Raw genomic sequence first — 24,670 nt, 5'->3', positions numbered from 1 at the left:
AGAAGGAGTGATAAAATGATTTCAAGATTTCAGCCATGTTGGATGAAAGATTGGCACCCTTTTCATTCAGGACTCTCTACATGTCTTAAAAAGTTTGTAATCAAAACCTCATGTTGATATGATCATCTGTACCTGATACCTTACAAATGTGGAATGAATTGCCCACTGAACTTAGACACCAAGACACAGTGATCACATTCATGAGTGCTCTCAAAACTCACTTATTTCGACTGCAAGAACAAATTTAAAGACCTAATAATGTTTCCTACCTTAAATATTCTCAGCATGTTTTTTTTCTATGTTTTCTAATTTCATGGTGTTTGTGTTTGTAATCATACCATTATATGTTTTTTATCTTATAGGTGTTGTCTAATGTTGTAAAACACTTAGAGCTTCTAAAGATTAGGCGTTATACAATGTCCTCATTATTATTATTATTACAGGAACAGAGATAAAATTTTCAAATTCGCTACCATGGTGGCCATTTTGGATGTTCAAGGGAGACTATATTCACTGAGGATCAACTAGATTCAGGATAAAACTGTATGCCAGGTTTCATGGCGTTCATCCCACAAGTTTAGGAAGAGCAGTGACAACATATTTGAATCAATGGATGGATGATGGATACAAAGCCATTAAAAATGCTCAAAACTTTACGTTAATAGACAATACACGCACTACACAAAACAAAATGCTGATATTTGGAGGTAATATTAATACTTATGTATTACCCATACACATTACACTTCAGATGTATCAATCTTTGACCAGATTACAATGATGGCATTATATCATACCAGTGCATTGCCAATATGAATCCCACCCACTTCTCCAAAAGCATTGTTACTGAGGTCAAGAGCAGTCAAAGAACTGTTGCTTTTCAGACACTCTACCAGACACTTGCCACACTTATCTGTTAGCTGGTTGCCTGGAAATAAGAGAGAGCAAGATTTGGAAAGAGAATTTTCACCTACCAAATGCAACTTGTGTACTACCCATTTAGAAATCTAGCTGCAATGTGATACCTTACAAACCTGTCTAAAAAGCAACAGAGCCTTTTCATTCTACCATCACTAAACATGGCACATTGATGTTATTTTAAACAATGCATGTATAGCTTTAGTCCCTCTCTTGTGAGGTCACCCATTCTGCATATTAAAAAAATGTGGCCTTCTAAAAGGGATCATGGAATCTTAGGAGGGATCAGTTAGTTAAATATATTACTGTGTTTCATGTACTTTTTAATACACAAAATAATAATTATAAATTTCAGAGTACAAAAATTATATGTAAAATAAATAATGATCACTTTATGGTAGTGACCATGTATGAAAATTAACTCAACAACGGTACTAATGAATAAAATAAAAATAAATTATTTTGTCTCATTCTACTCTCAAATCAAGAATCCAATTACAATAAAAGTACTCATAAAAACCTTTTGGTGTTATTAGTAAATGAGAGTGAGAGAGAGTGATGGCTGAAATGCTAATGTCTCAGTGCGCCAGCTCATCTGCATTTAGAGCATATTCTTTGTAGCTGTTATGATGTGTTACGCTGGCAAAATGATTAAGATGGGCTGAACATCTATTATTTCGTGATATTAGTTATTCGTTGTTGCTGTTGTTGTTGGAGGTTTTAACACCATTTTTCAGCACAAGATAGGCTATGCATGGTCACCAGTATTAATGGTGGAGGAAGAACCTGGGACAACCCTGGAAAGAACCACCGACCCACCAGAAGCTACTGGCAAGCTTTCTCACGTACCCACATTGGCTGAGCCCGAGACTCGAACCCACGCAGACAGATGTGAGATGGCAGTGATTTGTAATGGTGAGCACTTTAGACCACTCGGCCACTTGAGGTCCCTTTAGTTATCGGTAAATTGTATGCAACAATATGAACCCACAGTCAAGAAGTTAATTACAACTTGTATTCTTATTGTAACAGCAAAGTCATCAAATTGCAATTAAAAAATAAAAGCACTCAAAGACTTATTTTTAGTTAATGTATCTGGTGTGTATGTGTGTGTTTGTGCATCTGTGTGTGTGTGTGTGTGTGTGTGTGTGAGAGAGAGAGAGAGAGATGAAACAATGTTGTGTCAGTGTGTAAGACCATATTTATTCATGGTGGTTTTTATTTGTAACATTTGTTTGGAGAAAAAGAGAGGTTACAGGTCGATTGTCATCTTTATTTTCAGTTACAAGATGATTGTGAGCTTCCACAGTAGACTACTATATTCCATTACCAATTAACACCTCTAAATCACTGACTCATTCTTGTTTTAATTATGATATACAATGTCACAACAACCACATGGCTTTGCAGTGTTAATTACTTGCTAATTTCTTAAACCTTTGGCCAGGTTATTCCAGCTGAAACCAGACAGAGGACAAGATTTGACAGAAGAGGTCAAATCATCAAGGATACCAATAAGGAAATGAGGTTATCTTTAGGAAAAGGAAAATCTGTCAGTGTGCTATCAAGGCTATTGCCCTGTAACAACAGAAGTTGTATGAACATGCAATCACACCCATCACCTGTTATTTATATTTACCAATAAAGATAACAATAGAGTGGTTTATTGTAGAATAGATTAGCAATAAAATTTTAATTATATCCAAGTCAAAACAGTACAAGCACTTAAAAGATAGTATATATACAAATCAAGTGAGCAGAGTTAGTGGCTTTCAAATTTAAGATAGAAAATGACAAGCTTTTTATATTTTATGTTTGCATGACTATAATGAAACAATATGATTAATTGACCAATGGTCTGTGGTCTTCACTTTAGCATGTACTGAGATATAATTTTTATTGGATAAGAAAACAACAAAAGGCTTCCAAACCAATTTTAAAACACACAGTCATGGTGCTTTGTTAGAGTGATTGATTTAATAAAGAGCACTAATTAATGATAATATTTAAGGATATTTACTGAAAGGACATTTGTCCAGTTGTTAATAAACATGCAGCAGTAGATACTGGAATGCCAATAAGAGAATTTATACATCAATCACTACTTTCTCACCAATAAAGAAGACAAACATGGGTGGATCAATGAATGAGAGTAGGTTATTAATTGACAGAAGAATTGCTATTTCGATGAGATATGATTAAAGGCCTTTCTGCATGATTATAAGTGGTGACAATTTCTTTATTTCTTGATCTCCTGTTTCATTATTCAGTGTGATAAGAGAAGTTAACAAATAGGTTGGGTCAGTTTTAAATGAGGTAATAAGTACTTCATTTAGTATTATATGAAATATATTCTCAGAAATCAGTGTATTCAAAGTTTGATGTATCTATATTCTACATAGGTATTTATTCAAAGCTGTTTGAAAAGCAAACTTCATGAGGCAAATAAAATTATTTTTAAAAAACATGGTTAAAATGTAATAAAAGAATGAAATGATCTGAGACCTGTCTGCATGTTGTAGTTTGACGTAACTATATCTTACATCAGTATTTTTCCAATCCATTTGAAATCAGGCAAATGGATAAAATATGAAACATCAATAATAAATCTCTACTCAATTTGATTAAAATCTTTATTGTCATTTTGTCAAGATCACACTTCATCTAACTAATCAAGCATATGTTACAATAATTACTTCTCAGAGCTCAAGGGATAATACTGGCAGACATAACTGGAGCAATTATGTTTGACTTACCAGCCACGGAGAGCGTCTTTAGGGTGGTATTTACTTCCAACATCTCTGTAATGGCTTCAAACCCTTCAAAACCAATGAAGTTGTTGGATATATTCTACAAAATAAATGTTTTTTCTGTGCATATAGCTAATGTTGCATTAAGTTTATTACACTGTCACACCATCCACATGGCTGTAAAATAAATTACATATAGCTAATGTTGCATTAAGTTTATTACACTGTCACACCATCCACATGGCTGTAAAATAAATTACATATAGCTAATGTTGCATTAAGTTTATTACACTGTCTCCCCATCCACATGGCTGTAAAATAAACAAGACATTTTAATGTCTGAAAAGAATTTCCAGGAATTCAAGACAAGACCTTTTCTTCATTTAGCTGCAGAATGTTCAAACCATCTCTGATATTTGTGAGCAGTAACAAATATTCAAATTAGCCACTGTGGCAGCCATACTGGTTATAAGATAAGCACCAGTTTCATTTAAGACCATACAGACATCATTAGAAGTCTTTTGGTGAAACCCAGTGTGAATATGACCATCAATTCTGGAAGAATAGCGATAACAAGATTCTGAAGATGGCTGCCTTTGTGACCATACTGGATGTCAATCAACACCATTTTTCATTTACAATTAACAAAACTTATAAGAAGTCTGCTGGTGAAAACTCCATGATGATATAACCATCACCAGGGAGTGGAAAAAACAAGATTTTCAAAATGGCAATCATATTTGAGGTTGGACTGGCACCATTTTCACTTAAGACCAATATGACATCATAAAAAGTTTTCTGGTGAAAAACTTCATGGTGATATGACAATCTGAAGATGGCAGCCACTACAGCCATACCAGCTGTCAGATTGGCACAATTTTCTATTAGGACCAACAAGACTTTATAAGAAGCCTTTCAGTGAAAACAGCAAGCTATTATGACCATCCATTCCAGAGTAGTAATACATTGTCAAGATGGCCACTATGATGGTCATATTGGATGTCCAAGCAACACCATTTTCATTTAGGACCAACTAGACCATGGGGTGGATGAGCGTCTAAAGTTTCAAGGAAATCCTCTCGTTAGTCTATGAGTCATGATAAGAAACTGGTGCAAACTGATGAACTGACAATGGACAACAGGCCATCCTATAAACTCTTCAGGTCTATGACTAGTAGAGCTAAAAACCTCCTCATGTATCCAAAATATTATATTTGGTCAAAGCTAACAAAATGTACAATATTCAATACTTATAAAACTCAAAGCCAAATAGCAACAGATTGGTTTATTTGGTGGAGTGACATCATTAGTAAATATAGAACAAGCAGACATTCTGAAACATTTCTAAAACTGGAATACAAGTCCCTTTCAGAGCAAAATTGTTTGTCTTTCCATACGCTAACAATCAATTTGAGCATTTAAAGTTGGACTTAAGTGTCATATTATCCAGTATGCAAACTGTTCAAATCAGGTTATCCTAAATCACAATTCAAGGTTCTTGGGAAGATTACAATATGAATAAGATTTTATTGTTGTTGCAGGGTATAACGCCATTTTTCAATCGGAGACTCGAACCCACGCAGACAGAGGTGAGATGGCAGTGATCCGTAACGGAAAGCACTTTAGACCACTCGGTCACTGGGGACCCCAATAAGATTTTAAACCTGTCTGCTGTAAAACCCAGCAACTGCTTAAGAAGATGGCATACATATTCTAGCCAAATATACCCAGTTTGACCACAATATGCCACAAAATTCTAATGAGGTCCAATCTGTATTTGTACAAATCAATACTATGGAAACAACATGGTTCCTGAGGCGGAAGGGGGAAGAAACATGCTATTGAGGAGCATATCTGTTCAACGGAAATTTGGAAAATAAAGTCAACAATATTCTCAAAAATGTACTGTTCTGGAAATCCATATGTTCTTTGGCAGCACACTAAAAACTTAATTACCCTGGTTGAACATGCCTGCCATGAAAAACCTTCCTGCAAGTTTTTGATAATAGCATTGTGTATCTTATGAACTTTAACCAATTGTTCAAGAAATTTGTTGCAATGGAAGTTGTGAAAAACATGCATATTGGTTAATCCATTTCAATGGAATACGATTCCAGTTGTACTTTACCTTTGGAGAAAGGATACAATTCCATTCATAGGCATGCTACATTCCATCTACCACTTTGCAGAAGTGTATATTTAACTATGCAAGATGTCATTATTTCACATGTACATTACTGAAAAGAAGGAAATGATGGTGTAACAGTGTGAACTTTGTAGATGTTCTCTCAGCACATTTTGCTGCAGTCATTGTGACATTAACAATTAAAGTGACTAATGGGCTATGTACCATATTAAATTGCTAGACTGCACTGGGTTTAACATCCCTGGTTTGGGGTGTGATGGACTTTTAATTAGATGGACATGGAACTTAAAAGGTACAGAGAGATTCTGCTATGTAGAAGCATGTGATTCTCAATAGCACAAGGGAAATAGCTCCATATATACACGCATACAATGGGCAACAAGAGCAGACAAATTACAGTTGATGACCCAGAAAAGACTGGAGAAAGAAAGAGCAAAACGACTCTAACTGGTCACCAATGTTAAATTTGGAAGGACTTGCAAGCAACCAGGTTATGCAGGCATGCTTGGCAACTGAGTTCAATTACTCAATTTCATGATGGAATTTGTTTTTTTGTTATGCATCTTTTATAAATTTGGTAACTGCATATCGACGAGAAAGTGTATCATTCAAAAGTCATATTCAATTTCATTTTGTCCACATAACTGATTAAATTGTTATATTCAGCATATGGGGGCTCATGTTGTTCTATTCTATATCTCTGCGTAGGTTCGTTACACCAACCATTAATTTCATATTTTAAATTATTATTTACTTGATCCTGGCAATAACACCATAGTAAATCATCCTCTAGATAACAATAACCAAACCCACCATATTACAGAAGGAAGGATGTATACAAATGCAGTGATATCATAAGTTTTAAAATAAAGACCAAAAACTGGTAAAAATTTACTTTCAAAATTGAGTTTTCATGTACAGGGATCAAAATGACAATCGGTACTAATGAGGCAAGTGATGGAAGTGATGTACAATTTTGTGGGGAAAATAATATTTTACGCAGCAGGTGATCATTATCTTTACTTGTTCAAAATGAACCAAGTTGATGACAACTAGCCATTTGAAAATTTGACTTCAAAACAGGAGTTTTAATGTGCAGACATCAACAGGGCAGACAGTACTGAAGCAGCAAGTGATGGCTATAATGCGAATGCTGATTTTGATGAAAATATAGATACTTTTGTGGGTAACATTTACATTTTAGGCAGTGCAGAACATGATCTTGAATTTGAAGAAATGAAGAGAGATAATAACTGCTTACCAGAATATCTGATTTCAAAAATGAATTTTAAAGTTCAGAAATTAAAATAGTGGACTGTTCTGAAGAGCAAAGTGATGGTAATGATGTGGATGCCGATTTCGATAAATATATAGAAAATTATGTGGGGGAAATTGATATTTTAGGCAATGGGGATTGTGATCTTGACTAGTTAATTGATATTTTGGACTCAAATAATGACGATGATGAAGACAATAACGCTTTTCAACCTAGATGAATTTAAAGCTTTCCCATATAATGACGTAGGATGTGTGCATAATATGAAATTTTACTGCATTCCTGGAAATATACAGAAATAAACCCAACAATGCTCTGACACTTTTACATATTAGAATTTATTATGTAGTAAAAATACTGAACCAAAACAACTTGCTTCATTTAACTTTCTGGTAATGATCTGTTTTATTTGCTCTCCGATTCTCACAACTTTTAACATTCTTGATGTATTGTTGTTTTTTTCCTTCACATTCTTAAACAGTGTAAAATTCCCTATATTTCATCCACTTAGATATATGAGGTAAAATGAATAATGCTGATAGACAAACTGCACTGAAAGTAAAGTATAAAAAAACCACGAGTTGGAAGATGCCATGCTAGGAGTCATAAAATTCTGCATCAGACACTCGGCAAAGCTTTGTGTCTGACATAAAATTCTTACAGTACAGTGAAGTTTTCCTATCATACATTTAGCATACAAACTGAGGATATTTTCTTTTTCTAGATTAGTACTGGGTATATTTCATTGTGTGGTATGAAAAATGTAATATTTTAGCCAGTGGCAAAACAATGAGTTAAAACGTATCATTTTTGGTACCACAAGATGAAATATATCCAGTATTTATGCAGGAAAACAAAAGGTCCTTCATATTATATAGCAAACTTGGTCCAGAATTGCTCTTTAGAAGATTCAAGTCATTCTTCAGCACAACAGCCACACCCAATGCCCTTGCCATAAACTCACTTTCATAAGTACGATATAAATATCAATGCCCTTGCCATAAACTCACTTTCATAAGTATATGATATAAATATCAATGCCCTTGCCATAAACTCACTTTCATAAGTATATGATATAAATATCAATGCCCTTGCCATAAACTCACTTTCACAAGTATATGATTTAAATATCAGTGACTTAAGAGAGTGGTAGGATTGGAATGAGCTAATCTGCTGCAGCATGTTACATTTTGATATTTTATAAACTATTTGAGCAAATCAGACCACAAAGCAAGTCCAATTCAGCAATGCATCACAGTGGTTTTATCAATACTGTCATGAAAGTAAGGGTATATAACTTCACAGAGATGTGAATGACAATGAGTCAAATTTTTCAGCAAAAATTTGTTTCCATGTGTAAAATACAATCCAATTTCCAGTTATTTTTTCTAGTTCACAAAGTTCCTATTTTTGTTTCTGCAGATTTAACTTCTGTAGGTACACACAATCAAACAATCAAGCTTCACATATGAAAATATAGGAATAAAATATATGCAAATTATTTCACCAATAACTTTATATATATATATATATATATATATATATATATATATATATATATATATATATATATATATATATCAGACTCAAGTATATAATAAATGATTCTATTTTTCTTGCCTGCTGTAAACTGTGCTACAATGACAACTCCCTGTATATGATTTTTAAAAAGCTGACAATGCACAAAATCTTAACTTGGACAAAATTAATGATGTCCTGCTCCTAACAGAAAAGTGATGCCCATATCTTGCCTATTATTCTAGGGTGTGGCATAAAAATATCTTTTCCAACTGATTAGATGTTAGAATTATCCAAGCTTACTAATGTTGTTATAAAGGTGTTGTCCTTCAATACTTCTGCTATATATCCCACTCCCTCACTCTCCAGGTAGTTATCTGTTAGGTCCAGAACCTCTGTAATCGTGTTCATCTGGAATAAGTCCATCTACAAAGTCATCTATCTGACGGCACAATTATATAGACAGCAAAAGAAATGACAGATACATGGTCAATAATATGAAGTCAATATAAATAGCAAATCAAAAAATGAAAATCTAAATAAAATGTAAGTAAAGATAAAGTGAGAAAAATATAAATTATTACAATGACCAGATGTCTTTAATTTGCATAAACTGCAAGCTTTCTCATGAATTAGAAACCCTGTTTCTTGCCTCCTCTATAAGGCTGCCTCCTAAACCAGGACTGCTGCCTCCTGACATTTGATTGGGATTAAGACTGCTTTTGTGATTGGACAGTAAATGATTCCTTATTTCTGCCTCTAATCATCTCGTGGAGGTTGAGATTGATTGGGCTTATATGATTGTTGAAGCTGAATTGCAAGTTGGAGGGGCAGTTCCTGAGCTGCTTGTCTCCTCACTTCCATGATTCTGCCTCCAAACAGCAATGGCAACCCACAATGTGTTGTCCACAATGTCAGGACATCATGCAACTTAAGTGATGTCGAACATAGACTTATGTCTCATCACACCAAGTCCAAGTTAGCCGAGGTAGTCAAAATGTTTGCCATGGAGTGATGTGCTGCTCTCTCTGTTCGTGACCACTGACTGCCAGGAATGATTGTTATCTGGTTTATTGGCAAGCCCGAAAAATCAAAAATGATGTTAAGTTCAATATTGATGACATAGCTGCAGTCTTATAAACATAAACCAATTTTGATGTAGCTTGAAAAACATTTTATCAAATTTATAGAAAACTAACAGTCATCCTGTCTAAGGCTAGAATCTCAGTATGAGAGGCATCTGAGTGTGTCCTGTATTAACAAGATGAAAACATCGGTGTCCTGTATTAACAAGATGAAAACATTGCTGGTAATGGCGTTCTGAGTATGTTAGATCTTCAGCCTTATCCGCACACTCACTGTGTGGGTTACTCTGGTTCAGCCATACTTCCCTGTAAATGTACTACTTGCCTGGCAGCAAGAAAGAGGTATTTCTGTTGTCCCTTTATGTGTCATAGTACCACCCGCTATGGGTACACCTTCAATATATGACTAGCTGGATTTATGGGAAGAACTTGTTGAACCAGTACAGACAGCTGGTTCACTGGTATAATGGTTGGTACAGGTACTGACTGTGTAGATGGCAGTATGGATGACTCTGGTATGGAGATGTAGAAATTTTAGGAAACCTCTACCAATTACCTGCTGATCATAACAATCGGTTATCCAGGTACCCGATCAAATGGAAATTGTATGAAATGCAAACCTAAACTGCTTTGTTGTGCGTCCATACATGTCAACCTCCAAGACAGGTATAAGCTAAATTATAACTAATATAAGTGACATAAAAGCGTAATCTCTGCATAAAAAATTTATCTATATATTACAAGCCATAATTACAGAATTAAGTATGAAAAACTGACATTTATTTTTGCTAATCACCGGAATCTGCAGTTAAATTTTTTTGTCACAAATCAGCTAAATCCATTTGGAGTGGTGGTTAGTATGAGAGTACAGATAAAAAACAAATTTATAAATTATTTATGCATAAAACTCACTTTACCTAGTCTACTTTCGTGAATGGTCATGAAGTCTACAAATGATGAATGTTGTTTGATAATCACTTACAAAATTTATAAAGTGCTATTGATTTGTCCTTTTCTGGATGCAAAATGTTTTATGTTTAACAAAATCCCTCTCCTCTAACATTTTTCAGTAATATAATATTTATGATTCACACCAATAAAGCTTGTTTCTCTTAATATTTGGTGTCATTTTGTTTCAATTTAAACTAGTTTGCTATGTATGTGTGTATCAAAAGAGAATGATTCACATTCAAGACACCCTTCTGCTTTCTTGGAATTGTTTCATGTACAAAAGAAGGAAATTATAGTACATGTTGCTGACAGACTTATCTACAGTCACTAGGCATGAGGTATGGATGACCAGATGACTGGATGGCATCATATGGTATTACAGTATGATTTAATGAATCAAGTCAAAAAAAAAAAAAACATACACCCTGACTTACAGGTCCAAACACCATACTTGGACATGTGAGGAGAACTTGTGCTCATTTAACAGACTGCTTTAAAATGGGGGGGGGACACTCCTCCATGCAGTCAAAATTATCTACTGAGGGGTGAGATGGATGTATAGGCATAAACTGTCCTGAAATTAAAAACTGTCCTATTGCCTCCTGTATCAGCCAATGCATATGTAGCTCAAACAATTGCAAAGAAAACTGCAAGGATGGCAAAACTGCAGTGCCTTGCTCCTTCAATTCTGCTGATGCAATTGTAACAATGGTGCCATACATCAATCTTTGCGGGAAGAAGGACCCAACAACTTCCTAAACACACAACTGATTCCATCTTGGGTTGGATATTCACAACGTCTGATTGCTCAGTGCAAGATTTGAGCCTTTGCTATTTTTAATAAACTTTTAATGCAAAAATTTGAACAACAAACTGTATCTGCAATACCATGCTAGAGTATAGTGTCAGAGAAAATGAAGTCCACAAATGTGACAAATTTACAAAAAAATTGGTCTCCCAAAAATTGCTTACTATACGCTATTAACCCAAATTCAGTGATGGCTGGCTGAAAACTACAGAGATAACTAAGGATTTTTAGGAGATCTACAGTATGATGTTAGAAGTACTGCACCAGAACAGATCCTTAAAACACCTAGCAGTTGCATGGGAGGCAATGAACAAGAGTTACTGCCCCTTATCTATATGCTCTAGACAGAAAACATAATTTTCATTTTTTTTGGATGGCTGAATTTGGGAGGCAGCGACCATATTTTCCTGACATTAATGTGATCAGGGAGCATATATGAAGCAGAAATAAAACAAACCTCTCAAACTGAACACTAACTGATAAAACAAATAGATGAAAAGGATCATGGTAAAAATTAGCATATACATACAAGGAGTCAAATTTAAGAGCAGTCATTACCTCAAGGTAATATTTCTTGCTTCACATATAGTGAGAAGTATCGAAATAATCATGACTACACTAGCAAACATAAAAAAATGAAATCATATTTGTCCAGAATATGATTTAAATTTGGGATATTTCACTGTCATCAAGAAGACAATATATTTAAACTTAGCAAAACACATAATGAAGTTCACTTAGAAACACTTCAAGCATTTTAAGCTTCAAGCTAATACCTATGTAAAATGCAGGTAATTGTTTACTTTAACAATACTGACTGGCAGATGAATTATCTAAATACAACATTTTAATTAATAATGATTTAGATAACTTAGCATACCTATATCTAACTACTGTCATGTTCTACAGTTCTTGAAACAGTTATTTTTAGAAACAATGGGAATAGCAAATAATAATAATTCTTTTTATATGGATTTGCCTGAAACATTAATTCACCTTTTTGGGGACAGTGCAACTGTAAAGCAGTTTTGGAATGATTTAAGTCAGTGGATTAAAAACAACACTAATTTCCAACATACCTTTTCTCTTACAGGAATAAATGCTGGTATGCTAGAAGCAATCAATGTAATTAATTTTATACTGCTGATATCTTAAAGATACATACATAATATGCACCATGAAAAAAAGCCTTCATCCATACCGTTGTTTAAAATTCTTTTAAAACAATACTACACTTGTGAGATGGAATTAGCCAAAAGGAACAATACACTGGAATGTTTTTAAACTGAACGGCACACATTTATTAATTTGGTTGTATAGTAGTCATTTTCTGTACATTGTTTGAAATGTTTTGATATTTATGAAAATCAGTTGATGCATCTTCAGTTTTGAACTACTTCTTGGTTACAATTTTTGTACATATCATTATTTTATAAGATTTATATCTACACCTATTATATACTTATACTCTTAAAATACTCCCGTTTCTTATTCTCTTCTGTTCCAGACTTCTTTCTCTTTCTCTTCTCTTTCCTTTCTTACATCTTACAGTGTTGTCTTTCTTCAGGCTATCCCTTTTTTTTTCTTGTACCAATTCCCCGTGTTAACAGCTCAAAATCTAGCTGTTTTTAAGCTTTTATAGAGAAGACAAGACATATGCAGACACCTCTGAGTTTTTCTGACAGTGTGACTGCTGTACAACAAGTACAGTTGAAATATAAAATGCTTCAACATCAATTCACATGATTTTCCTTTATCTGACAATGCCATGCTCATCAGATAAAACAAGTATTTGGTTTGTGTACTTGGAGTGGGTCACTGCAGATATGCTTCAATGACTGTGTAAGACAGGGTGAATCACTGATGACAATTAGGACAAGTTTGACTGTATTTGAAAACGTAGACAAAAAAACTGATCATACATTAAAAAAATTCATCATAGAAATATTTATGGTATGAGAATATAGATGTATTTTCCTTACAGGAGAGGATAATAAATACATGTACCTGCAACTGTGATTTTGTTGTACACTGCACATAAAATAACACTGATATTGTAATAATAATAATAATAATGACAATATTTGGTGCATTGTGTTTTTCAAAAATCAATTTTAAAAGAATGAACCCATGTAAAGCAGCCATATGTGTGCAATGGCCAGTTTTGCCTTTCCCCTAAAGTGACCACTAATGGCAGGTTGGACTGTACAATATAAATGCTGGAGGCAATTAATTTAAATCCTCATCCAAATAAAAATGTCTTAAGAATACTTTAAATTGGTCCTCAAGCCTGGGTCTGAATTTTTGTCTCCTCTATATCAATATAGAAGAATTACCTTCAAAGCTACTGCTATTGGTTTTGTTCCAAATCCTCCCAAGTAGTGATGTCTCATGCGCAAATTTCTGTCCCCAAGGTGGCGCTGAAAGTAGGACACTGGGATGACACCTAGAAATGAAAACAAAAACATGGGAAAGATTAGTATAGGAATTCCAGTGAAAATAAGAGGCCTATATGGGTCTGAAATTACTCACCTCTGAAATCTAAAAGTCAGATGCAAGGAATGTTGGCTAAAAAATCTTGGTTAGTACCAGTATGATGCTTTCTGACATTAAAGATTTGTATATTGTTTTAGTAATGGCAACCATGTTGGATGGCAGATCAGCACCAGTTGTACAAAGTTGAAAGACCTCATTGCCAGGATTCTATCTGTCAAATTTGGTCAACTTCTGTTGACTGCTATATAAAAAGATGCTTAAAGGTTCATCTATTTTAGTAACAATGGCCATACTGAATAGTAGATCAGAATTATTTGTGCAAACCTGAAAGGCCTTCATTTTTTAATTTTTTTTTTATCTTAACTCAGCTAAATCTGATGACATCAGCATCATTTGTACAAAACATAAAAGGCCTTCTTGACAGGATGCTTTTTGTCAAATTTAGTCAAACTTTTCAGTGATTTTAAAAAAGCTGCTAAGGTTCTTCTATTTTTAGTAACACTGGTCATATGTGATGGCAGAATAGCAACATTTGTACGTGCTTAAAGGCAAATAAACTAATTTTTATATGTGCCTTGAATGAATACATGTGAATTGAAATGTATACTGATTTTTTTTCAAATCCATGGAGCAGTTTTAAAAATATGGCTCATCAACTTTAAATATTTACATTGATAGTCTGAGCTATGGGAGTGTCCAATTACTGGCACACAGATCAATCAATTTGCTGTTGTAATTAAAGTTTATATTTGAACTCTTGAAAACAGAAATCACCCCAAAAATGAAGTTAAAATATACAGCAAATAATGAAGATGAATTCAGATTATGGAGATCCCCCCAAAAAACTGTTTAAAAGGGCTGTCAAATTTGTCCAATTATGCTGTGAACATACAATACAGGCATGATTGTGAATTTTGGAAAATGTTTCCATATCAGCAATTAATCCATCCATGCTGTTGTTCATCCCGAACAAGATACAGTGCTTGTTGTGGATGTCTGCATCAAGGATTTTATTGTGGAGAATAGGTTTATTGCCCCCACTGGAAACTCACAGATAATGATGTAGTACTGAACATCCACTACATTGCATGTAACTTACTGGTCAGTAAACACACAGTATCCAGTGTGAAAGGCTCTTTTCAAGATGTAATAAAATGCCCTCGAATATTCAAACACATTCAACTGCTTTTAAACATTAAAAAAATACCCCAAAAATGCACATGTAAGTATTAGCTGGTCTATATGACAATGAAGATAATGCTGAAGCAACTTGTGACCTGATTGCATGGACTCTTCAAATAATGAATGCACTGTGATCTTTCTTCTAATTCCGCCAGTCACTTTACAATCTTTTGCTTAGAATGTTCCTACAAAATGAAATACACACTGATATCTAATATAAGGACCAACTATTTAATTTTCTGAGGGTACTTGTGATTCTTCTGAAAAAAAAATGTCCAGCTCTCAAACAGCTTGAAAAAAAATTAATAATCTTCCACTAATTTTTGGAAATACATGTACAAAATTACTAACAGCTCAAAAATATATATTTGCTGACAAGTTTAATATTACCAAATTTATTAGTCAAGTCATGGAAAAGCTGTATCATCTAAAGATTTTCAAGGAGTCATGCTACACCATCCTTTGTTTTTTTAAGTTGATGTTTACATGATATTATTCAGTACTGTACATTCTGCCAGTTCACTTGACATGTACCCAAATGTTAAGCTAAATAGCAAATAGGCTAATAATATGACATTACTGAAACGGTCAATAATCAATCACATGATGTGAATTTTTGGGAACCACATCTAGTTTTCTGGGCTGTAAGATTAAATTTAATGATGTGATACTTACCTGCCACCACTGTATAGCTTACCCTTTCCACAATGGAAAAGCCCATGTCTGTGAGATGATGTACCATTCTCCTGTTCTAAAAGGTTTTGAACATACAAATGTACATCAACCTAGTCTGACTCAATGTCACAGGCCTGTGTGCAATAGCAAGTAATGTTTTCTAGGATCTTGACTAATAAATGACAGCAGATTGGGATGGTAGGATGGCCTCTAATAGTGACAGCTAAGTATTTCATCATTAAAATCAGTTTACCAACCCCATCTCCAACCATTAATTTTACCATCAGTAGTATGTTACCTGTCCCTATGGTATACATGAGTTTGTCAGTTAAGAGGGAGTTTCACGACCTCAATGGGATCAAAATTACTCAACTTAAGGAGAAGTGCTCAGTGCTGCAAAATAACAGTAAGTTAGGTTTGTGCCACAATTACTGGACAAAGCAAAAAATTACTTTAGCTCTGATTCGATAAGGGCTGAAGGTAGAAGGAAATGGTAGTATGCGATCACCAATGTGCAGACTTGATAGTGTCCTCCAAAGGTGAATGACTGAGTCGGGCCCAAACAGTAGGTATATCCCTTACTTCATGGGCTTTAATTCACAAAAATGTAAAATTTCCCTCTCAGTAAGTGACTGATAAGCTCTCTTGATAGTGAAATCTGTCTAGGAATTTTGGATGCTGAAATATCAGCTGAGCCATTTAAGGGAAGGCAAAACAGTTTCCTTCCCTTACTTCTCCATTTTGAAGATGCCTAATAGAACCTAAGTGACCTAATTGGGCAAAGGAGTCTTTATTATCATCTAAACAGCACATAGGTGACTGAGGCAGGGGATGGTTCAAAATCTTAATTTCTGTTTATCATTTTATGATTTTCTAAAAGACTATTTACACTGATTGGAAATTTCAATTTATGAGAAATAAAACTGATACACAGTGTTTACACAATAACAAAAATGTCACAACAAACCAGCTCCACTAGTACGCTAAGTCCTCTATCAATTCCAATATGCTTTGTTTCTATTTTCACTGGCCCAATTAATTTTATTTTATTTCATTTTTCAAAGATAATGCCCAGTCAAGCCTAGGTTCCTCAATAAATCTGATCATTTTCAAAACTTTTCCTTTACTTCTAGATGACAAAAATCTGATTTTCTACAATTACTTAATAATTATAATGAAAAAGGCTTGAAAGTTAAATCTGCACACAGAAAAAAAATGATAATATTGATCAACATGATAAGAAAGATAACCAGTCAAGTAGTTTTTTGCCACTATGGCCTTGGCCTCCCCTTACAGCCGTCCAATCATACTGAAAAGCAAGGAAAGAGATTTTATAGTTTTGGGCATTTTTCATACCTTTGCCATTACTTTCCATTACAAAATTGTTTTCTCTGACTTTTTCATTATATTCGATGATATAATTTTGTTTCGAGAATATTTCCAGGATTTTCCATCACTGGGAACCGCAATTACTACAGAATAATGTATTTAATAACATATAGTCAAATCTGACTAAATGGTCACCTGATTTCACTGGTCATCTGCTCACAGTGGCCATTCTTATTTTCTCCCTGCAAATTTCCTATGTAAATGTCCCATGGTCAGCAGCCATGTATTTCTTGACCAACCAGTGGTTTCACCCTGCCTTCTGTGGTCAATGGATCATATCATAAGTAACTGCTCCAAGTATGCCAATTAAATTTTTTTTGTTTGATGATCAAGGCATGGAATACAAAAAGGTATATTACCTGAATTGATGTTTAAACATTTCATATTTGATTGTACTTCATAATCCAGTGAAACTCAAGAGTCAATATATCAGCTTCAAAAGCAAGGCAGTTTTTAAGCATACAGGAGCTATACTGTGCTAGTGATATGGTGTAGTAATCCTCTAACCCTTCCCATATGGACATTTATGTTAGAGTGTAGGGTCAGAGTCAACTGCCGAATCAAGCAAATGGAATTCACAGCCACCATGCACTGTTGGCATATGGTAACCCCTTACCAGCATGCCTAGCAAATATAAACGAAGTTACATCAAGTCATATCAGCATGAAATCAATAGGAAAATGATATAATTTCTGAGAAACTGCGAGTATTATAATCATTATGTTTTTAATCTACTTAAAGATGAGAGGAAACTACAGTGTTGATGAATTTTGACCTGGTATTCAACATTTGCATTGCTAGTCACATGAGTACACAAATCTCACTACCTACATGTCCATGCAGTCATGTGATATCAACAACAAAGCCCATTCCAATGTTGTTATACAAAAACTCAAAAATATTAAATGAAAGTCACAATATTGTTTGTAAAAGAATGAAAGGACACATAATTCTCAATACATTTATTCTGAGAACAATGACCAAAATGTGTCACTGCTGCAGCAATTTGGAGAAAGTCAGATTCATCAAGAATGGAGCATATGTCAACAGAGCTCTGTTGTATCACGTGACTACCGCATTGACATGTTTTCTGTCTGATGAATCTAGCTCTGTGGTTGTGAATTCTGATTGTTTGATAGACAATTGACTCTGACCCTACACCCCAACATAAATGTCAAAATATCTAAAATGGGGTGAGAAGGGTCAGAGGAAATTCAGAATAACGTTTTAGATGTTACTAACAATAGCAAAAGGAAGTTTCTTTGCATTCACTAATCAAAGGCTGTAAATAAAAGCTGACTCTTTTGATCTTGGTGAGTTTTTGAGCAACAGCTTAATCAGTCAAATGTTTAAAGTGTGAACGTTTTCATGCCTAGCAAAACAGTCATAGGTTTTACAATTACGGGTAAACTCTCAAATAGCAATTTTATTTAGGAGCCATTTCTAATGATAATGAGATAGAAGTGTTTGCATGTGTAAGAGAGAGAAACAGATAAATGAGTGCATGTACACAATTGTAGCTTTCTTGATTGCTGCTAAATAGCTAAACTAAATACATGTATCTGAGTAGCATACTACTGCTGCTGCTAATAATAATACATGTGAAATAATAACAATGATAACACTACAAATAATAATGCCAATGCTATTTGGTTCATAGTACTTACATTTGTCTTGAACTAAGTCTGAGAGCCATACCTGCCTTCAGATGTCACCTGTCTACAAAGGCCATTTTTGCCTTTTCCCATGGGTGGCTGCTGTATACAGATTTGACTGTATTTCCCAATTTTTCTGGAATTTTCCTGTTCCAGATTAGTGCTCAAAATGTCTCTTAACAATAATGTAACTGTGTAACTGATACATCCCTGCAAAATCCTTGCCAAGACTATAACACTTCAACAATAATATAACTGTTTTCATCCCTGCAAAATCCTTGCCAAGACTATAACACTTCAACAACAGTGTAACTGTTTTCATCCCTGCAAAATCCTTGCCAAGACTATAACACTTCAACAATAATGTAACTGATTCATCCCTGCAAAATCCTTGCCAAGGCTATAACACTTCAACAATAATGTAACTGTTTTCATCCCTGCAAAATCCTTGCCAAGACTATAACACTTCAACAATAATGTAACACGTTTTCATCCCTGCAAAATCCTTGCTGAGACTATAACACTTCAACAATAATGTAACTGTTTTCATCCTTGCAAAATCCTTGCTAAGACTATAACACTTCAACAATAATGTAACTGATCCATCCCTGCAAAATCCTTGCCAAGACTATAACACTTCAACAATAATGTAACTGATTCATCCCTGCAAAATCCTTGCCAAGACTATTAAACTTCAACAATAATGTAACTGTTTTCATCCCTGCAAAATCCTTGTAAAGACTATCAAACTTCAACAGCAGCTAGAAGCTCAAATAACTTTCCCAAATCAGGATATTCTTTCGAAAGGGACAAGTAAGAACTGATGAGAACATGGTTGTGTCAATGAGCTTGCTAATCTCATTATGTACTGAGGTGTAAAGTCATTTTCTTCCCACTGATCATGATAAAACACTGGATTGGAAATGCACATGAATTTTTTTACATCAGCAATAACTGTAAACAGAAGCATTGCATAGAAGCTGATGAACTGTTTCTAATCCCAAATGTAATGAATATACAACTCGTTTAAAATGAATGTTTTTCTAAATATATAATTGACATAGAAATTCTTCAATTGGTATCTGACTGTAAATCAGTCTAATGTTGCAGTCTTTCCATGAGTAGCCTTCATGAAGTGGCTATTCAAATGTCAATCAATAATGTCTACCGGCCCCCTCTGTGGTGGAATTGCACAATATGCGTCTGCCAAGTTGCAGCAGTCATTTGTAGGTATTTACCTAGCACACAGAGCTTCAATGTAAGACAGCATGGAAGTCATTTATTGTCCCACTGTAATACATGGAGAAATAAAAATTGCATCAAGTGAACTGTACACATAATGCTGGTTATTCTTGAAAGAAATCAAAACAACCCAAGTTTTACCTTGCTTTTTGCACTGTTCATCATAGAAAATTCTGCCTGTGGGGTCAGTAGATCTCTCCTTCACAATACCTGAAGCAATCAAATAAAACATAGAACAATAAAAGAATACATTACTGTGTTTTTCTAGAGTATCCTTCCCCCACACAAGAATACATTACTGTGTTTTTCTAGTGCATACTTCCCCCACACAGGTACTTTTAAATACCCAGTACTGAAATGTTGGCATAATCAACCAATGAGCTTTACTTTCCTTGCTTGAGTTAGTCTTGTCCAGACAAACATCATTCAACTGGTGCTAGTTCACATAATATTGTACATAACAAGAATACACATCTTACTGAGACATTTGTTTACTCTCATACAATTTATTAAATTAGCTTTAGCATAAATGTGCTGTATTTACATCCAGAAAGAGAAGACAGAGAATTACATTTTGTTTAGCTTTTCTCATTTATCACCTCGTATCTTGCTGTTCATTAGCTTGCTAGCAGCTTCATTCTACCATGTTGTCACTAATTTCAGCGTTTAAGATAACACTGCTTATTGACTGCGCCAGTGGGTTTTTTTTCAGTGACAAAAACAGTTAATGTCAGTTTTATTACCTAATCAGAGTGTTATGTATATACATGTCCATCTGTTTGAGGTAGATTATAACCATTTACCTATGATTAAAATTTCATTAAAAACCAAATTTACATCAACTTTAACACCTTGTATAATATATGTATGTAAGAGACGCCCCTCAACATCTTGTATAATATATAAGAGATACCCCTCAACATCTTGTATAATATATAAGAGATAACCCTCAACATCTTGTATAATATATAGGAGATAACCCTCAACATCTTGTATAATATATAAGAGATAACCCTCAACATCTTGTATAATATATAAGAGATAACCCTCAACATCTTGTATAATATATAAGAGATAACCCTCAACATCTTGTATAATATATAAGAGATACCCCTCAACTGCAGTGGATTGTTTGCAAGACAGGTTATCACAAGGAAAGACATGCTGTTAACTCACCAAAAATGTGCAAAGCACAATATGTCAGTTAAAATTTTATAATCAAAAAAGAAGCTGTTGGTGATTAGACAGTGGTCATTAAATACAACATGAGCAAAACCAAGCATTATAAAAAGCTGTTTAACACAGCATATGCCAAAGCAAAACAGACAAAATCTTTTTCAGAGGATGAATTTGTTTGTGAGATTCAAATCAAAAATGGAGTTGAACTTGGAACTGATCACATCAACAAAACTGCATGTATAGATTTCAACAGCAAATCATTAGTCCTACTGAAAAATGTCAAGGTTAAAATATCTGGAGCTAAATTCATACCCGTCCTTTCAGATGCTAGTACCAACTGGCAGTTATAGACCAAGAATGCATTCTTGTTAGAATTGTAGACTCTGACCATAAAAGTCTAAAAATAACACATGCTGAAATATCCTGTATATGTTGCATGTTACGGATCCATAATGCATGCATTTAAATGGTTGTTGTTGTTGGGTTTAATGCCATTTTTCAGCACAAGATAGGCTATACATGGCAGCCAGTATAACTGGTGGAGGAAGAACACTGGAAAACCCCGGGAAGAACCATCGACCCATGAGAAGCTACTGGCAAGCTTTCTCAAGTACCAACGTTAGCAGAGCCTGAGACTTGAACCCACGTAGACAGCGGTGAAATGGCAGTGATCCAGAATGGTGAGCGCAATAGACCACTCGGGGCCCCCATTTAAATTGTAAAGCTTAATTAAAGTAAACATTTTTAACATTCATGTCTTCCACTATTCTTTTAAGTTATGAGCTGTGGACAAGTGGATGTTTTATACAGACAAGTAAATTTTTAATTAACTTGTCTGTGGACAACTTGATTTTGACAAAATTTCTGCACCCCCCCCATGCTGGTTGATTTAAATTGTTTCCATTGGCATAATAATATAATAATATATAAATTGAATTTTTATGTGTATGCATTCATTTCTTTTTCTGGAGTTTTGTAAGTAAATGCAGTTTTGGAATCTGCATTTTGACAATATAAACTTTGTTGAAACCATCTCAGTCTGCAAAAAAGTAACTTGGCTACCAGATTTGACATTTTCTTAATTGTACAAAGTTACATCTCTCTCTGTCTGTTGCTCTCCCCACTAATCTACTGCCTCACAAACTATTTCCATACCAGAGTCATGGACCCTTCCCTTATTAAGGGAGCCAGCATCTTCCTTACATCAGGAATTGTCTTAAACCATTTATGGGAAAGGAGGGGGCCAGTTAAGAGGTGCAAGCGGGTCTCTTCATCCTATCCCTATAAGTGCACTGACTCTGCGCAAAGTTCATAGTTGATCAGGCAAAAGAGAACGAACTGGACATCAGTCCATGCAGGCATACACAAAATGCAAGAGAAGCAGGTTGAGATGTGTTCAAGCAGCCAATGTATACATTCACATGAGCCTTCTGCATAGCTCAGTAGTTTTGAAAATTTACTGAATTCTAACATTGAGTTTGAACTGCATTTTTGTTTGCCTCTATAACATTACTATTTAGAAACCAATTTTTTTTCTAGTACAATAGGTTTCCTCAATAATATTTACCCAAGCATATCTAAGGAGAGCTACTGCTACTTCACAAAACCAGCTCTCCCTGGTTAAAACTTTTTATCTAAAAAGTTAAGTTATCTGCCCATCTAAGTAGCAGTTAGACTTATCTCCCCTTGCTACTGGGACTGGCACCAATTTCTGTGAAATCATCAGTTACTACTGGAGCCAAAGGCATGCTCTCTATATGGATGTAACTACAGAGAGGCTGGTAGGGTGTATGTGCATTATGATTGGGTAAAAATTATCAAAGAAACATTTCATTAGAAAAAATGGTATCTTCTTCAAATACATTACCGAATCATAATACCTAATAATAGGTAAGAGGTGAAGGGAGATACATCCCCTTATCCAGCTGAGACCATTTCTGGTCCCCTATGGTATGTGAGACAGCTACTTGATAACCCAACTGGGAATATGAGCAGCTTTGAAAGGGCAAAATATGGCCCTCCTGCAAACCCAGCAGAAGTCATTAAGCCACATCTTTATGAAGCTGTCAAACAAACAGGAAAGGTAAGGTTCCACCACATCAATTTGACCCCTTTAGGATGAAGGAACTCTGTAACAAATGGAGAAGCATACTTTGATCTCCATCCCATGGCATGAATAATAAGAGAACTCAGTTTCACTCATATGCAAAGTCTGCGGTGAATGTCCAAACTCCGTGAGCTGACATACAAAGCAAAATCATTGGTAAGGGGTTATTTCTGTTATGTCGAACAGATAGCCCACCTATACAGGATGAAGTGTCAGTGTTGATATCATCCTTCCCCTCCTTTAAAGGCAAGATGTGATGTGATCTCCCTTGATGCAACAGCTCATCTTCCTTAAGCACCACTTCAAAGTTCAAACTGGCATCTGTAGATGACATTAAGATGAAATTTTCTTAGTAGACAGGAATTACTAACAATATCTGATCACCCATGAATGATAGCCTGTTGTTGGCAATGAACGCAGGGAAGGGTTAATGAGTGATACTGATCCAATCTTGTCCAAACTGCATGTAGATGGATACACCAACAGTATGAATATTTGCTGATTCTGCCTGCCATTTGTCAGGAGACAGGACTTATATGATTGGTGAGAGCAGTTCAGCCTGATTAATACCCATAAATTCCACTTGGGTCATTGGTCAGTTGAAATCCAAAATGAACAAATAGAATAGGTCTTTGGTTTTTTCCATATCCTCTCTTCCATGATAACAGTGTGACAGTGATCATGGAACAGTAGGTATTAATTGTAGTTTCTCATCTAAAATCCATAGGAAGTTAGCTATTGAGGTATCAATGCCTAGTGGCATAAAGTGTTTTTGTGCACTCCATTGAGAATATATTCCACTGTCTTTGAATGCCTTTCAGGTGGATGGCCATCTTACTTGAGAGATTCTCCACCATTAATTGTAAGAACTGTTTGTTCCAAAGGGCATGTTTTAACAAGATCCTGATGAACAGGTTCAGTAACTCTGGGTTGGGACATGGTTGCTTAAAGCAGATGAGTAAATATCTTGATTCATGGTGATTCCGTTGTAAAACTGATGTGGTTAATCCAAGGTTTCCCATTTAAGTTGAGTAATCAGAATGAGTAGACACTCTGATTCTTTAGCTTCCTGTATCACCTTTGGAACCTGAGATTTTGAAGAACTGTATATATTTGGATGTTTCAATGTACAGGAAGAGCATGAATTATCCAGGCCTTTTGGATCTGGGACTAGTGAGACAAAAGTTGGAATTTTGGCATTCTACCTTGTAACCAAATAGGTCTATCATTTGCTAATCCCATCAAGCATCTATTGAGTAAAAAATGGTTGATGAGAAAATTCTGTTTGTATTC

The 24,670-nt window shown here is 34.8% G+C and overlaps 1 protein-coding gene across 2 annotated transcripts in view; it reads right to left on the bottom strand.

Annotated features, from left to right (window-relative positions):
* LOC149774328 (uncharacterized) overlaps positions 1-24,670 on the bottom strand; it is a 101,386-nt gene that overhangs the window by 57,598 nt on the left and 19,118 nt on the right. For both annotated transcript variants that reach the window (XM_089945408.1, XM_089945407.1), the window contains exons 5-9: positions 20,233-20,301; positions 13,789-13,898; positions 8,912-9,019; positions 3,675-3,768; positions 798-928 (exon numbers count right to left, since the gene is read on the bottom strand). In XM_089945408.1, the coding sequence (XP_089801534.1) occupies positions 798-928; positions 3,675-3,768; positions 8,912-9,019; positions 13,789-13,898; positions 20,233-20,301 (512 nt within the window). The remainder of the gene's footprint in view (positions 1-797; positions 929-3,674; positions 3,769-8,911; positions 9,020-13,788; positions 13,899-20,232; positions 20,302-24,670) is intronic.

This window comes from Sinohyriopsis cumingii, unplaced genomic scaffold, assembly GCF_028554795.1.
Source record: "Sinohyriopsis cumingii isolate HCF-2022 unplaced genomic scaffold, ASM2855479v2 utg000349l, whole genome shotgun sequence".
Classification (NCBI taxonomy): Eukaryota; Metazoa; Mollusca; class Bivalvia; order Unionida; family Unionidae; genus Sinohyriopsis; species Sinohyriopsis cumingii.
This window is presented reverse-complemented; position numbering and strand designations above follow the sequence as displayed.